The sequence below is a fragment of the Phyllobates terribilis genome, unplaced genomic scaffold (assembly GCF_046119375.1).
Source record: "Phyllobates terribilis strain yellow unplaced genomic scaffold, ASM4611937v1 Scaffold_4__5_contigs__length_816908805, whole genome shotgun sequence".
In the NCBI taxonomy this organism is placed as follows: Eukaryota; Metazoa; Chordata; class Amphibia; order Anura; family Dendrobatidae; genus Phyllobates; species Phyllobates terribilis.
Window position 1 is genome coordinate 189891339 of NW_027362764.1, and position 14738 is coordinate 189906076.

General features: G+C 41.4%; 1 protein-coding gene across 12 annotated transcripts in view; it reads left to right on the forward strand.

Moving 5' to 3' along the window:
• The window catches only part of RARB (retinoic acid receptor beta), an 832092-nt gene that overhangs the window by 309845 nt on the left and 507509 nt on the right, over window positions 1-14738 (forward strand). For all 12 annotated transcript variants that reach the window (XM_073677991.1, XM_073677988.1, XM_073677993.1 and 9 more), the window contains one exon: window positions 3151-3653. In XM_073677991.1, coding sequence (XP_073534092.1) covers window positions 3479-3653 — 175 coding nt within the window. In that variant the 5' untranslated portion in view covers window positions 3151-3478. The remainder of the gene's footprint in view (window positions 1-3150; window positions 3654-14738) is intronic.

Genomic DNA, 14738 nt, shown 5'->3' on the forward strand with positions numbered 1-14738 from the left:
TAAAATGTGGTGCCCAGAATTGGACACAGTATTCCCGATGAGGTCTGACCTAAGAGGAGTAGAGGGGGATAATTACTTCACGTTCTCTAGACTGTATGTTTCTGTTAATACATCCCAGAACTGTGTTTGACTTTTTGGCTGCTGCATCAGACTGTTGACTCATGTGCAGTCTGTGATCTACAAGTATACCCAAGTCTTTTTCACATGTACTGTTGCTTAGCCCTATTCCTCCCATTCGGTGTATGTTTTTTCATTTTTCTTGCCCAGATGTAGGACTTTGCATTTCTCACTGTTAAAAGCCCATTCTGTTTTTTGCTGCCCACAGTTCCAATTTATTTAGATCTTTTTGAATCCTCTCTCTCTCTTCTCTAGAGAAAAACCAAAAACAAGCAAAATACCCAAATAACTGGAAGTAAATGGGTAAATCGCACAGTGCAAAAATAGTGATAAATAATAAAGGGTATATAGTTAACATAATTTTGATCAAAATAATGTAAAAGCCATCCCACCACGTCACGGTAACCCTTATGGGACACTCCTAACTCTAATATTAAAACCTTACCATTTGTCACGTGACATACATATGGACAAGGGCAGAGAGACTGAACCCGTAGTAGAGACATAGACCTGAGAGACAGAATGAACCTTTCAGCTCAGACAAAGGGCGGCCATACCCTTAAATGCACTAAAGTACACTAAGCTGCAAAGAAAAAACCTAGGAGTCTGAAGTGAAACGTAAATTGATGTGCATGCAAAATGTAAATGCATGTTCACATAAGGCCACTAGACCACTAGTATTAGCTAGAGAAGATCATATTTACCAATCCTTTGTTTAGACTGCACAGTCTTAAAATGCAAAAACATTGAGGCGCCGTGAGAATCTGCTCTGGTTTATACACCCATAAAGTGAATCTGTCAGCAGATTTTTGCTCTTTAATCTGAGAGCGGCATAATATACAGTACTGTAGGGCACAGGAGCCTGATTACAAGGATGTGTTACTTATTAGGCTGAGTTCTGTAGTTTCAATACAATCATTATTTTATCAGCAGGAGATACAGGACTACATATCATATGCCAGTCAGGCTAATCTGTGTAACCCCACCCCCACCACTGATTGGCATGCTTCTGACAATTCACAGTATACATAGTAAGCTGCCAGTCAGGTGTGTGTGCGGGTTATACACAGCCCAAAAGTCTTAGCTCTGCCACATTTACATAAGACAAACAAGGGTTCTATAAAAACTGCACCAAACAGTCCAGTAAGTGATACATCGGTGGAATCAGGCTCTCTTGCCCTATGTTATGCTGCACTCAGATTATATAGGAAAACCCTGCTGACAGATTCCCTTTAATTATGTAATGCAATTTTTCTCCTTTTAAAGCACAGCTATTTTTAAACTTTGAATGAGTTGGGGTCAATAGCCTTAAAATACCACTTATAGTAAATCCTGATAACCTTTTGATTGTTGTTTCTTTTGGATAGTAGGGCAGAATTGAAAATTGTGACTACATGCAGTCTGCTCTGTAGTTAGGTTCAGTAGAAGCTTTCCTTGAGCGCCCCAGAAAACAGAAGTCTGCAGTAACTGAGTGGAACAGAAGGGGGGGAATATGGGAGGATTCAAGAGACATAACAGCCTTGAGTGGTGAGAGCAATAGAGAAGTGTCTTCTGTAGTGTAGAAGAGAGTAGATCTCAGTAGAGAGAGAAGAAATGTTATAGAGTGGACAACAGTGTAGTTTACTGTGATCACACAGCAGAGTGAGGGATTGTTTGAGGCTTTTATCTAAAAAGGGAACACCCACTGCAGCCATTCTGAAGATGTAGACGTCCGAATAACAGGAACAAAAAATAAAAATTAAGAAAAAAAATATTCTCCTAAAGGTCTAGGTACCCTAGAAGTTATCTCGTTTTTTTTGTACCTCACTGAGGAGAAATTATCTTCATTAAGGCTCTCTTGCCGCTTTCCTGCATGTTGTGTCTTGGTGCTTCCAACCATTTTACTCAATTAAAAGTTATCCTGTTTTAAAATTTTTATTGACTTCATTCACACTGAAGTTTTTGCAGTCAATAAACAATGAAAAAAAAACTTTCTGCAAGTGTGAACAGAGTCTTAGTGTCACGGGTGTGTCAGATGTAACAGACAGTCGTTCTGCAGCTGGTCGCGGAAGGTCACTTTGTTTGGCATTACGGACACCTTCTTAAATCTGTCTTACTCTAGGACCCAGCGGCTACCTCCCTCCTGCTCTGTTTAACACCCTGGCCTGGGTGTTTAAATACTTTCAGTTTGCTGCAGAGAGGTGCTGGTGATATTCACATGTTCCCTTGTGAAGGCTTGGAGCTATTGCAGTCAGCTTACTTCCTCTCTGGTGCTTTGGAGGACGTTTGGTGTAATCTGTCTGAAGTCTGCTCAAGCTAAGTTTCTCCCCTCTATGTCTCACTTGTCTTTAGTTTATAGTGGGGACTGACCCGTGCTCATCCCCCCTTCCCTATCCAGGGCCTAGCTCTAGGTATATACAGGGCTTAGGTTTCCTGTTTGCCGATTGGTGAGGAACCAATATAGGGATGTTAGGGGAAACGGTTATATTATATCAGCTTAGGGGTCTCCATCCCCCCTTTCCCTAGTGTCTGGGCTCCCTTCCCCTCATCCCTTCGTGTTGCACTTAGTCTTTTCCACACTATGCATGACACTTAGTTTGCATCTGTAAATTATTCCAGTGTTGTGTAAAAATATAATAATATAATGGAGAATGGAAGTTGACATTGATGGGAAGAGTAGCCGTGTGTGTCTGTGAGAATCACTGGCTTCCAAGCATCTACAGAGACTAAGGTTTAGCGATTCTTAACTCTCTTTTCATCATTTTAGTAAATCTAGGTCATTGTTTCATGTGTACGGCATCTTTTCCTTTCCCCAAGAATGCACAAGACAGCAAATATTTCCCAAGACATTAGATGATTTGTTTATCGCTGCTGCAAATGCATTAATGAAAACGGTTTTTGGCTTTCAAATGTTTTTGTTTTATACACAATCCCGTCATTTCTGCTGTGAAGCGTTGAGCTTATTAAAATGTCTTCCTGCAAAGTGAATATTATTTAATGCTCCTTTTTAATGGTTTTTATTCATATATTATCATTTTCTGTTTTCTGTTTTAGGGAATTATATGAAATGCACAGCCAGAAATGGAGACGTGACTAAATATATTGAACACAAAACAGAAAAAGTAGTAAAAAAACAAATAAACACACAAAAAAAAAGGTGGCAGGATTGGAAACCAGTGGATTCTTTATCTGCAGCAATTTCATGCCGAAGACATTGATCAAATTTTGTGTGAATGTTCCTGGAATCATTCCTCGACAGGCTGAAACTGTATACATTTTTAATGTATTTCCTCTACCTGACAAAATAACTAGCTATTTGTCAGCTGGAAGGGATGGTCTGCTCTATTCACAGATGAGGTAGGGTGCAAGATGACATTTTAATATGACAACCAGCAGTCGTTCATGTCCTCTACCAGCTGTAAACGGACATATGAATCACTATCCAGCCACCCACTATCCCTTCCTTTTTCCTCCTGTCATTGGTGGCTTGCCACTGCCACTTCATGGATACCAAGGCCATCCTCCCACGAGCAGCTGCAGCACGCCATCTCCCGCAAGTAAGTGTAAAACTAAGTATGTATTTCTATAGATTGTGATATGTCTTACTAGTCTCCATGTAAGTAACGTAAACTAGACTGGATAAATAGGGGTCCTAAAACTGACATCAATCATAAACTAAAAAAAGACCCATGTACTATATGCAACATTTTATTTAAACTTTAGTATAAAGGAGGGGCTTCACAGAATTAGGGTCACAGAGAAGGAGAAATACTGGGCCTTGCCCTACCATGGTCTCCTATATTATCCCTGCCTTCCAGCGGAGGTTGGCACCCTAATATGGCGATGTGGCGCCCCCGCTCCTCGTCGGCTTTCCCTTCCTGGCCCTATTATGCCCTAAATATATACAACATAACCAAAAAGTGCGTGAAATGAAGTGAGAGGACAATAATAGTGCAGACAATGCAAATATAAAATCACTCCGCAAAAAAGATGAAGACCACCCAAAGGATGATTTTGAGCATCAACCAGAAATATCTGTTTATGTTTGATCACTCTTATAAAAGATTGGTCCACTTTCAGAACATCTGCTCAATTTGTGGAGTGCAATATCCAAATCTCTAGGTGGTGGATTATGAATTATCTTATAACACTCCATTCAATGTGGTATGGTATCTAGTGTCTGATCAATAAACCAAAAATTAAATCACTAAATGAGTTCTTATATAATCAACGAACAATATATAGATAGTGACAAATAGACATTCCTGAATCATCAAGTTTAAATAGAAACTCCCATTCAGGAATGTCTATTTGTCACTATCTATATATTGTTGGTTGATTATATAAGAACTCATTTAGTGATTTAATTTTTGGTTTATTGATCAGACACTAGATACCATACCACATTGAATGGAGTGTTATAAGATAATTCATAACCACCACCTAGAGATTTGGATATTGCACTCCACCAATTGAGCAGATGTTCTAAAAGTGGACCAATCTTTTATAAGAGTGATCAAACATAAACAGATATTTCTTTGGATATCATCCTTTGGGTGGTCTTCCTCATTTTTTTTTGCGACATGATTTTATATTTGTATTGTCTGCACTATTATTATCCTCTCACTTCATTTCACGCACTTTTTGTTTATGTTGTATATATTTAGGTAATAATAGGACCAGGGAGGGAAAGCCGACAAGGAGCGGGGGCGCCACATTGCAATATTGGGGTGCCAACCTCCACTGGAAGGCAGGGATAATATAGGAGACCACGGTAGGGCAAGGCCCAGTATTTCCCCTTCTCTGTGACACTAATTTTTCTCCATGTAAGTAACAAGACCATTTTTATACATATTTGGGTAGTCATCCTAAAGAGATAGCACTGTACTTAAATGCAAAACTGTATACAATAGACCTACAAAGAACTTGAAAGACTGTAATCTACGAGCACCTGTAGGACTATTCAAAATGTTGGCATACCATATACCATTTTAAAGGCTATGAAAAAAAATGTTTTGTTAGAATTATATTGAGATAAAAAGTTTTACTAAGTTTCCAGCTACATTTTTGGTCTGTTCCTGCCAATTAATAGATGCTGATTGTGAATTCTTTGTAATCAGGATGCTGCTAACTAGACTATCTCCTATGTGACAAAACACCTTCATTCCTGTACTAATTTCTTCTTCTATTATCCAGGGTGGATAACCTCTTCCTAGTGTTGTAGTGTCTGCCATGGGCACTCTTTTCTTTTTTTATACGGATAGTCTATGTGATTTACATTTTCCCCTGCAGACTAACTTATGTGTGTGATTTTCTTTCTATCTGCATTTTGCAACATTACAACTTATATGATTTGTTCACTCTGAAGACTTTGGTGCTTTCCTCAACCTACTATCATCCCTAACATTCAGAGAAGGAAAGGGGGGAACAAACACAGTCAAGAGAATTATACTGTTAGATCTATGCCAGAACCAACAGGACAGCCAGCAATGTGAAGTAGTTATTCAGACTCTGCAGCAATACAGTTTTAGAATAAAAAAAGAGTATTTGGAAAGTTGCTTAATTCTATATTTAGGAAGCAATTATGCAATAAAAAATCAATACTAAGGTGTCAATAGCCTTTAGTGCTAATATGAAATACTTCATACTATATACCGTATTTTTCGAACTATAAGACGCTCCGGACCATAAGACGCACCTAGGTTTTAGAGGAGGAAAATAGAAAAAAAAAATGTAAGCAAAAAATGTGGTCATGATGCACTGTTAAGGGGGAGGGGGTCTCCTGCTGACACTGTTATAGGAGTAATATCCCCCAATTCTGTTAATGTCCCCCATCCTGGTATATATGGCCCCCTCCTCCCTGTTATACGTGGCCCTCATCCCCATCCTGATATGCATGGCACCCCAATCCACCATCCTGGTATTCATGGCACCCCATTCCCCCGTCCTGGTATGCATGGCCCGCTCATCCGTCTTCCTGATATGTATGGCACCCTTCATCCTGTTATGTATGGCCCCCCCTCACACCCATCCTGGTATGTATGGCACATTCATTCCTCTTCCTGGTATGTATGGCACTCTTCATCCCTGTATGTATGGCCCCCCTCATCCTGGTATGTATGGCCCCCTTTATCCCTGTATGTATAGCCACCCTCATACTTCATCCATTTATGTTTGGCCCCCCTTATCCCTGTATGTATGGCCCCCATCATCCCTGTATGGCCCCCTTCATCCCTGTATGTATGGCCCCCCTCATGCCTCATCCCTGTATGGATGGCCCCCCTCATGCCTCATCCCTGTATGGATGGCCCCCCTCATGCCTCATCCCTGTATGGATGGCCCCCCTCGTTCTTGTATGCATAGCCCCCCTCATCCTTGTATTCATGGCCCCCTTCATCCCTGTATGTATGGCCCCCTCATCCTGGTTTGCTTGGCACCCCCTGATCCCCATCACGCTGCACAGGGATGAAGGGTGCCATACATACCGGGATGAGGGGGGCCATACATACAGGGATGAAGGGTGCCATACATACCAGGAGCTGCGCTGCGGGCACAGTGTGCCGGTAATTAAGGAAAATTAATATTCATTGCTCCCCATGTCCATGGGCGTGGGGAGCAGTGAATATTCATTTTCTTTAGTAGCGGGCACAGTGTAGGCTGCAACAGGCAGCCGCTGTCTCCTGTGCACCGCTACTCCGCCACTGTCGCTTCCCCCACTTCCACCACCACCCACAGCCACAGTATTTATGTATGTCAGACTATAAGATGCACCCTCCACTTTCCTCCAAAATTTTGGAGGAAAAAAGTGCATCTTATAGTCCAAAAAATACAATACATAATTTTGTACATATATTATTTAACTGTTATTAAACCATTAAAATTATTGATAATTTGTACACCAAACAATACAATACATAAACAAAAGAAAAAAAATGTAAAACCTTTCAGGGTATAGTTTATTTCAGCTGAGGGCATGGAGCAATGCCTATTGGCAAAAGTATCAGGAAGCTAATCTTATTGTTTGAGGGCACGGGCTATACTTATAAACTTCTACTCCAATTAGACTGGATAAATATGTTCCCAATTGGTGGAACACAGTATTGATAATGGTTTTTGTCTTAAAAAGGACAGTTGAGGCTAGCATCCTCAAGAAGAACGCTTTTTATGCAAGCACTGTCAACCCCATATACCATTATACACCATAGTTAGTTCCAGCCCTATTGATAAGATACATAGAACATAGATCGTGTTTGGTATTGCATGTTCTGACAAGGACCCCCTTGTGGCAGACTTTTGGTCACCTCATCCTATAGGGGTATACCATCAATCCTATGTCCCGATTAGGACCAAAAGACCATTTAGTTTTGGACAGTGTTTAATGTCGCAAAAGGGACACATGGGATCAGCACCCTATGTCCCAATTAAGAACTTAGATTAATTACGTTTTTTCACAATTAGTGTGATTTAAGGAACTCTAGAGTGTGGTTATCATCCTATGGTGGATTGTTTAGGTCAGCGCTCTCAAAAGAACCTTTGATCACCTTTCCCTATGCGAATACTATCCACCTTATGTCGCAGTTGGGAATATGGTCTATCTGGTAACAAACCAATCAGTGCACTACATGAAGCACAGAGAGAAGTTAACTTCTTAAAAAGAATGGTTAGAATAATCACCCTCAAAAGGACGTACCATATCATCGCCGTATTCGAGTATATTAACCCCATGTCTCGATTAGGACCATAGAATAATTGAATTCTACCCCAATTGATGGGCTATATGGAGAAGCATCCTTAGGAGGACGTTTGAGAATAATGTCCTTCTTAGGCTCACCAGGTGAGGTAGATCCTCTAAATCTCAGTTCCGGGTGGGCACACGGACCCCAGGTATTGATTCAGCAAGCTGGAAGGCTCGTGAGCAGCAAGAACTTGATACACTCAGGAATATCATGAACAGCATTACGGATGAAGTGGAACCCAGCAAGGATGGAAGCAAGTAAAAGCACAATATGCACAGAAGGTAGAGCACACCAAACTTAGAGGTTTAGTGTCTCGATACGAAGACACAGATGTGTGCGTCAGTGGGCCTTAAATAGATTCAGGGAGATGATGTGATTGAGCCACGCTGGGCAACTTGCAAAACCCAATGTGGAGCCTAACAGAGGGTAGCGGACGCAGAGGAAGGAAGTGGAGCCCAGGATACCCGGGACAGATGTAACAGTCCTCTAGAAGACATTCAGTTGCCTCACCCAGTTTGAGTATATGAACCCTATGTGTCAGCTAGGACCAAAAATTTATTGAATTGTACACCAGTCAATTGGATATATAGGATAGCTTCTTAGGACAGTTGGAATAAAGCACCACTGTTTTCTGACACTATTTAGTTCTCTGGGACCCCAGAGCCCGGGGCAACTGCAACCCCTGTCAACCTATAGTCATACCTATACCTGTTAGCGTCATGTAATGTAGTTGTTTCTTTACCTGTTGGACTATTGTTTTTCTGCTTCATCTTTGCCTTTGATATTTCCTTCACCTTTGCCTATGAGACTTTTCTGCTTGATATTATTTCTACTTTAGCATAGGTTGCTGCACATTCTTTCCACACAATTAGACTTGAGTGACTGGTCTCTCCCAATTTGTCTTGAGGGAAAGATCTGTCAATCACGCTTAGCTGAGTGGTGAGAAGCCAGAGGGGAGCCACCCAGTGGATACGTTTTCTCTGAACATCCTGTTAGTGTTTAAAACTGCTGTGGTTAAGGCAGCATGAATCTGTATTACAGGTTCCCTTTCAATGCAAAAATATTGTTTCTGCAATATGATAATGAAATGTTTTTTTCCCATCAACACATTTTTGCATATGGTCTAGTTAGCCTCACTTTACCTTGTTTTATGAACCCTGGATGAGTTTTTGGCTGACGGCCAGTCAAGTTTACAGTAAGTAAACATGTTCTCACCAGGGGATGTGCTCCTTGATCTGTTGATAATGTAGTGTGAACCACTAAAATCTCATGAATGTCATGTACTCCATTTAATCAGGCTAAGTCCGATTTCCAGTAACAGACAACCACGTATCTAGAGAAATTGGCTCGCCGACATTTGTAATCAACAAAGAAATTTCTTCCTAGTAGTCATTTGTCATCTGTCGAATGTCGACTTATAAATATTACAAAAGGAACATGTAATAAAGGATGCTTGGATAAATATACTTGAGGTCCATTTACACTACACGATTATCGCGAATAACTGTTCCTAGGTAAGCTTGTTTCACAATAACCGTGCACTATAAACAGGCTGCAGATCAACCGACAAACAAGAATATTGAAATTATCTCTTGTGCTGCACTAAAGATCATCGTTCTCGGCAGCGCATCGACCTGTGTAAACTATCTACACTCCTCAATATTCTAAATATTGTAAAGAAGGAAAATCTGTGGAATTATGGAAAACACATGATCGATAGACATGTTAAAAATATGCGAATGATGAGAAAATGGAAGTAAACTTTTCAAAAGATCTCAATTTATTCAGTATGTTCACGTGCAGAAATGCACTCACTCAAACGCATTGGCATGCTATTAATGAGGTTATTAATGGTTGTCTGAGGAATGTTTCGCAACGCTGGATGCACTTGGGCATGCAAATCATCAAGTTCTGCTGCTGGCAGCTTCTCTTGCAATTAACGACCAATGACGTCCCACATGTGGTCAGTGTGAGACAAATCCAAAGACGCTGCAGATTATGGTAGCATGTTTAGGCCACAAATTTTGTAGCCATGTTTAGACCACAAAATTATTTATACTTGAAAAAGGCCGCTTGCTGGCCGAAACTTTGCTTTTATGATGTATTTTGGATGAATAAAGGAATAGGATCATCTCGCTGGTGCCTTGGAAACAATTTGTAACCCTATTCAGGCACCTGCAAATATTCTTGCACTGCCATATATAATTGATTACTATAATATACAGGAGAAAAGACGCTTCTGTAGCTACCATGCATTGCTAACTAGCAGCCGGTGGAGGAATTCCTGTGAACTAGTTGATGACATCCTCCTTGTTCCTCTCTACAGTGTTGCGTCTGTCGGAGGCCATGGGCTCAAAAAGGCTACCTCGGACAGACTTGGCACAAGCCTCTCTGTATGGCAGACTCCAGGGGATCTCCAACCTTCACTCTTTAACCCCAGTATGGGAATCTGGTCTTACAACGGGGTCCACTGCATTACTTCCAGCTGGTGGCCGGAGGAGTGAACCAGAGGCAAGAGAAGACGCCACGTAGGAGTCGCGTCTGGGACAAAATCAGGAGGCAAGCGGGTGGCCAAAATACAAGCTGAGGTCAGACAACAGGATATACAAAATAGCACAAGCACACAGGAGCATAATATTAGAGAACCTAGGTCTTAGTCTCTGGCTGCTAGTTATTTACTCACTCCGCTATCTACTGGGGTTTATATAGAAAATATCCCTCCCTTTGGCTCCCAGCAGAAAGCTAATTACATTACCCGCTCACTGCAGCCAAATACAGGTGGGGAGGAAAGGGACAACTAGTCTCAGCAATCTACAAGCAAAACTCCCACTTGTTGCGAGTGTCCAGCAGTAACCGTGGTATTAGTGCGATGCCGCCTGGCGACCAGGGCAGGGGTTGCCGAAGTATGTCCAGACACGGATGTGACATACAATATGTCCCTTTCCATGTAGCTGAAGATACCATTTCTGCTTTATATAAGAGCGCATTGGTATAGCAGGTGAGTTATATACAGCTACTCTGACTAATTCCAAATGACTGTGCTGTGTGCAGATTATCCCCTGTGTCCTATGTGGTGTGTCCTATGTGGTGTGTCCTATGTGGTGTGTCCTATGTGGTGTGTCCTATGTGGTGTGTCCTATGTGGTGTGTCCTATGTGATGTGTCCTATGTGATGTGTCCTATGTGATGTGTCCTATGTGATGTGCCCTATGTGATGTGCCCTATGTGATGTGCCCTATGTGATGTGCCCTATGTAATTTGCATAGGATGCACTGAGGCTCTTTATTGTCAGAGGTGACAGAAGTGCTATGTCAATGAACTCTCACTTGCAGCCATTAGACAGTACTAAGTGCAGAGCAAGTACAATGTGGTGAGACTCCAATCTTTCTGCAAAGTCATAGGTATCATGTCTGCATTAGGATAAAAATGAATAAACACGGAAGACAGCTTAGACATGGCACATAAACCAAAAATGTCTACTAGAGATAGATGGAACGATTTGCGGGACTCCGGTCCATCGGCCAGGTAAGTAGTCTCAGCCACTGGACGGTAGGCTTGCGGATCTCTTACCTTTCGGGATCCCCAGCACTACTTTTAATTACCTGGGCTGGCATGACGTCTTCATTGTGGCCTGACAAATGGATGACGGCGCCAGTCCGGCTAAACAAAAGCTGCCCTGGGGATCCTGTAATGCAAGAGATTTGCGAGCCACCCATCCAATGATCAGAGGTTACTGAACTGGTGGATGAACCGGAGTCCTCCCAATCGATCTGGCCATCTGTAGTCTCTATTATTTAATATGAGCCAGTACTTCACTATACGGGTAAAAACAAATTGCTGTTTTAAGACTTCTAATTCAAGATCTGTCTCCAGATCTAAAAATGTTTTCTCTGTGGATCACCTATCATTGATAAGAATGGTGTACCATTTTAGAATGACTCTAAAATCCTTTCTGGTGAGTCCAGCTTTAGGCTGCCAGTTTTTTTTTATTTTTTAAAGTAAGTGTTTCCAGGCTGTAAACTCTTTATCTTCAACCACCTAAGATGATTGACGAGCACTTTTCAGTGTCCTACTCCCTGCTCCTGGTCCAAGAAATCTCCCACATGCTTGTTGGATGCTGTAGTCTGTACAGTAAGAGAGAGCTCCTCTTCCAGCAGCAGGAGTGCAGAACTGTTTCCAAGTTAAGGGCAAGGAGCAATAGAGGTGGCCTAAGGAACATGCACTTAGTAAGCCCTTACTTGCTCTATTAGGCCAGAGGTATGCTCTTTGAACATTACTGGGCAGTACTATCAGTAGTGCACATGTATGTGCTTTGCCCGGATAGGTTTTGTGTGGCAATCCGAGTGCCGGCGACAGGAGGAAGCAGAGTAAACTGAATATTAATGAAGCACCAGCCTGCTAAACCCCACCCCCTGTTAACTGAATTAGCATTTTTGCCACAAAAGGGTAAATCAACATTATTTTAATGAGCGGAAAGTAGTGTTTTTTGTACTTCGTACTGTGGTGACCATGGATGTGCTTTTTTTTTTTCTTCTAGTTAAAATCTGCTTTAATATCAGCACAAGGCCATATAGATTTTCAGTTTCTAAAATCAATATAAAACTATGTGTTATATGACCTTTTCTGAAATAATATTGACTGCTGTTTAAACAAAGACAAATGTATATGTCAGGTGTTACCTTTTATGTGCATCTTACCGTCAATGATACACTGTTGGCCTCTACCACACATGATGCATAGAAATCAATCAGGAGGACAAGCCTCATTGAACTTTTTAAATGTTCAAAATAGAGTTTATATATTGTCAAAACTCAGAGTTGAGTACACCCCATTTTAAAGTACATGACCTCAGAGATTACCGTGGGTAGCCTTGCAGAGATACTGGCTGAGAAATTCAGAGTGGTATTCTTTAACAAATAAGCAATTATTTATAAATGTAGATATTGTACAATTGTGCATAATTTTAAAAGCTACAGTACATGTCCGTAAAGCCCCTTTAAACTATATCAGTTTACAGATTATTATTGGTTAATATTTCTTTTTAGGTTTTATACCATTTCGGAAAGCTGATAAAAAGCGTTGAAGCAACTTATTCTAGTCTGTATATGATTTATAAGGTCCAGTTTTTGCTTGTTTTTTATTTCTGCTTTTGTTATTTCACTTCATGCTGAGAATGTGGCCAGAAAATGAAAAGCGCAATGTAAGATTGCATTTCCCAGGGGTCGGCAAACTACTTTTTAGTAAAATGCTTTCACTTATGATGCGCTGTGATACAATATAATTTCCATATATATTAGCAGGATCTACAGACAACTGTTTTATTAAGGACATCCTATGATTTTCTGCCTATTTTTTAGCTTCCAGAAATAATGTAGAAATGTCATTAAATCTTTTTAAAAGTTAACTGTTAGTGTAAAAAATGGCGGGTTACTTAAGGAACTTCTTGGCCAGCAAGGTTAAGGGATTCGGATCTCTCAAGTTAATGTAGAGACAAGTTTATTACCAACAAGATTGTACAGTCAAAAACATCCTGTTACTTCCATTGCCTGGCCAGGTATCCTTCTGATGTTCTTAGCCTTAGGCCACAGCCCCACTATCAGTCAGTATTTGGTCAGTATTCGGTCAGTATTTTTTCTCAGGAGTGGGAGACAAAACCAAGAGTGGGTGATAAATGCAGAATTGGTGACTTGTTTCTATTATACCTTTTCTCTGATTGTTCCTCACCTGGTTTTGGCTCCCACTCCTGAGGAAAAATACTGATCGAATACTGACCAAATACTGATAGTGGGGCTGTGGCCTTAGAATGACTTTCATCATCTCCCTCCCTTACCCCCAGTCATTGTTTTAAAGCCCCACCCCAGTGTTTTGTTTTTTTTCAGCGCTGGAGTGGTGCCTTAAATATAATCCCCCTGCCCCTGGTCATATACTCACCCTCCGGCGTCTTCATAGTTTTTTCGGCACTGCTCCGGTCCCGTGGCACTATCTTGTTACAGTAACTTTGAGTGACTGGAAATCAGAAGCTACATCAAAAACTCGCAATACAAGTTTGAGAGCCAGAATGAGGCTCTCTTAGACTTGTATTGAAAAGTGACCTCCGCGCTGCTCCATGAAACACTGGAGCTGCCAACAGGTCACTTTTCGCCGGAGATCGATCGGAGTGACACTGGAAACAGATGAACATGGCAGCAGGTTGAGTTTAAGACAGTTGGCAGGGGACTTACATTTAAAGCACCACTCCAGCAGTGAAAGAAAAAACGCTGGAGTGATGCTTTAAAGATAACCTTTCACCTGAGTCATGCTTCCCAAACCACAGGCAGCATGAATCAGAAGTATGGAAATAATGTGACTCCAACAACCGCAAAAATTAGGGTAAGTTAAAACATCACATTTATTGAGAACATTGTTTCCCAAACTCCAGCAGATTATTATTATCATTTATTATTATAGCGCCATTTATTCCATGGCGCTTTACATGTGAAAAAGGGGTATACATAAAAAAACAATTACAATGATCTTTAACAAAACGTGACGGCGACTGGTACAGGAGGAGCGAGGACCCTGCCTGCGAGGGCTCATAGTCTACAAGGGATGGGTGAGGATACAATAGGTGTGGGTAGAGCTAGTCGTGCAGCGGTATGGTGGAGCGGAGGTTACTGCAGGTTGTAGGCTTATCGGAAGAGATGGGTCTTCAGGTTCCTTTTGAAGGTTTCCTCGGTAGGCGAGAGTCTGGCGTGTTGGGGTAGAGAGTTCCAGAGTAGGGGGGATGCACGGGAGAAATCTTGTATGCGATTATGGGAAGAGGAGATAAGAGGGGAGTAGAGCAGGAGATCTTGTGACGATCGGACGTTGCGTGCAGGTATGTACCAGGAGACTAGGTCACAGATATATGGAAGAGACAGGTTGTGGA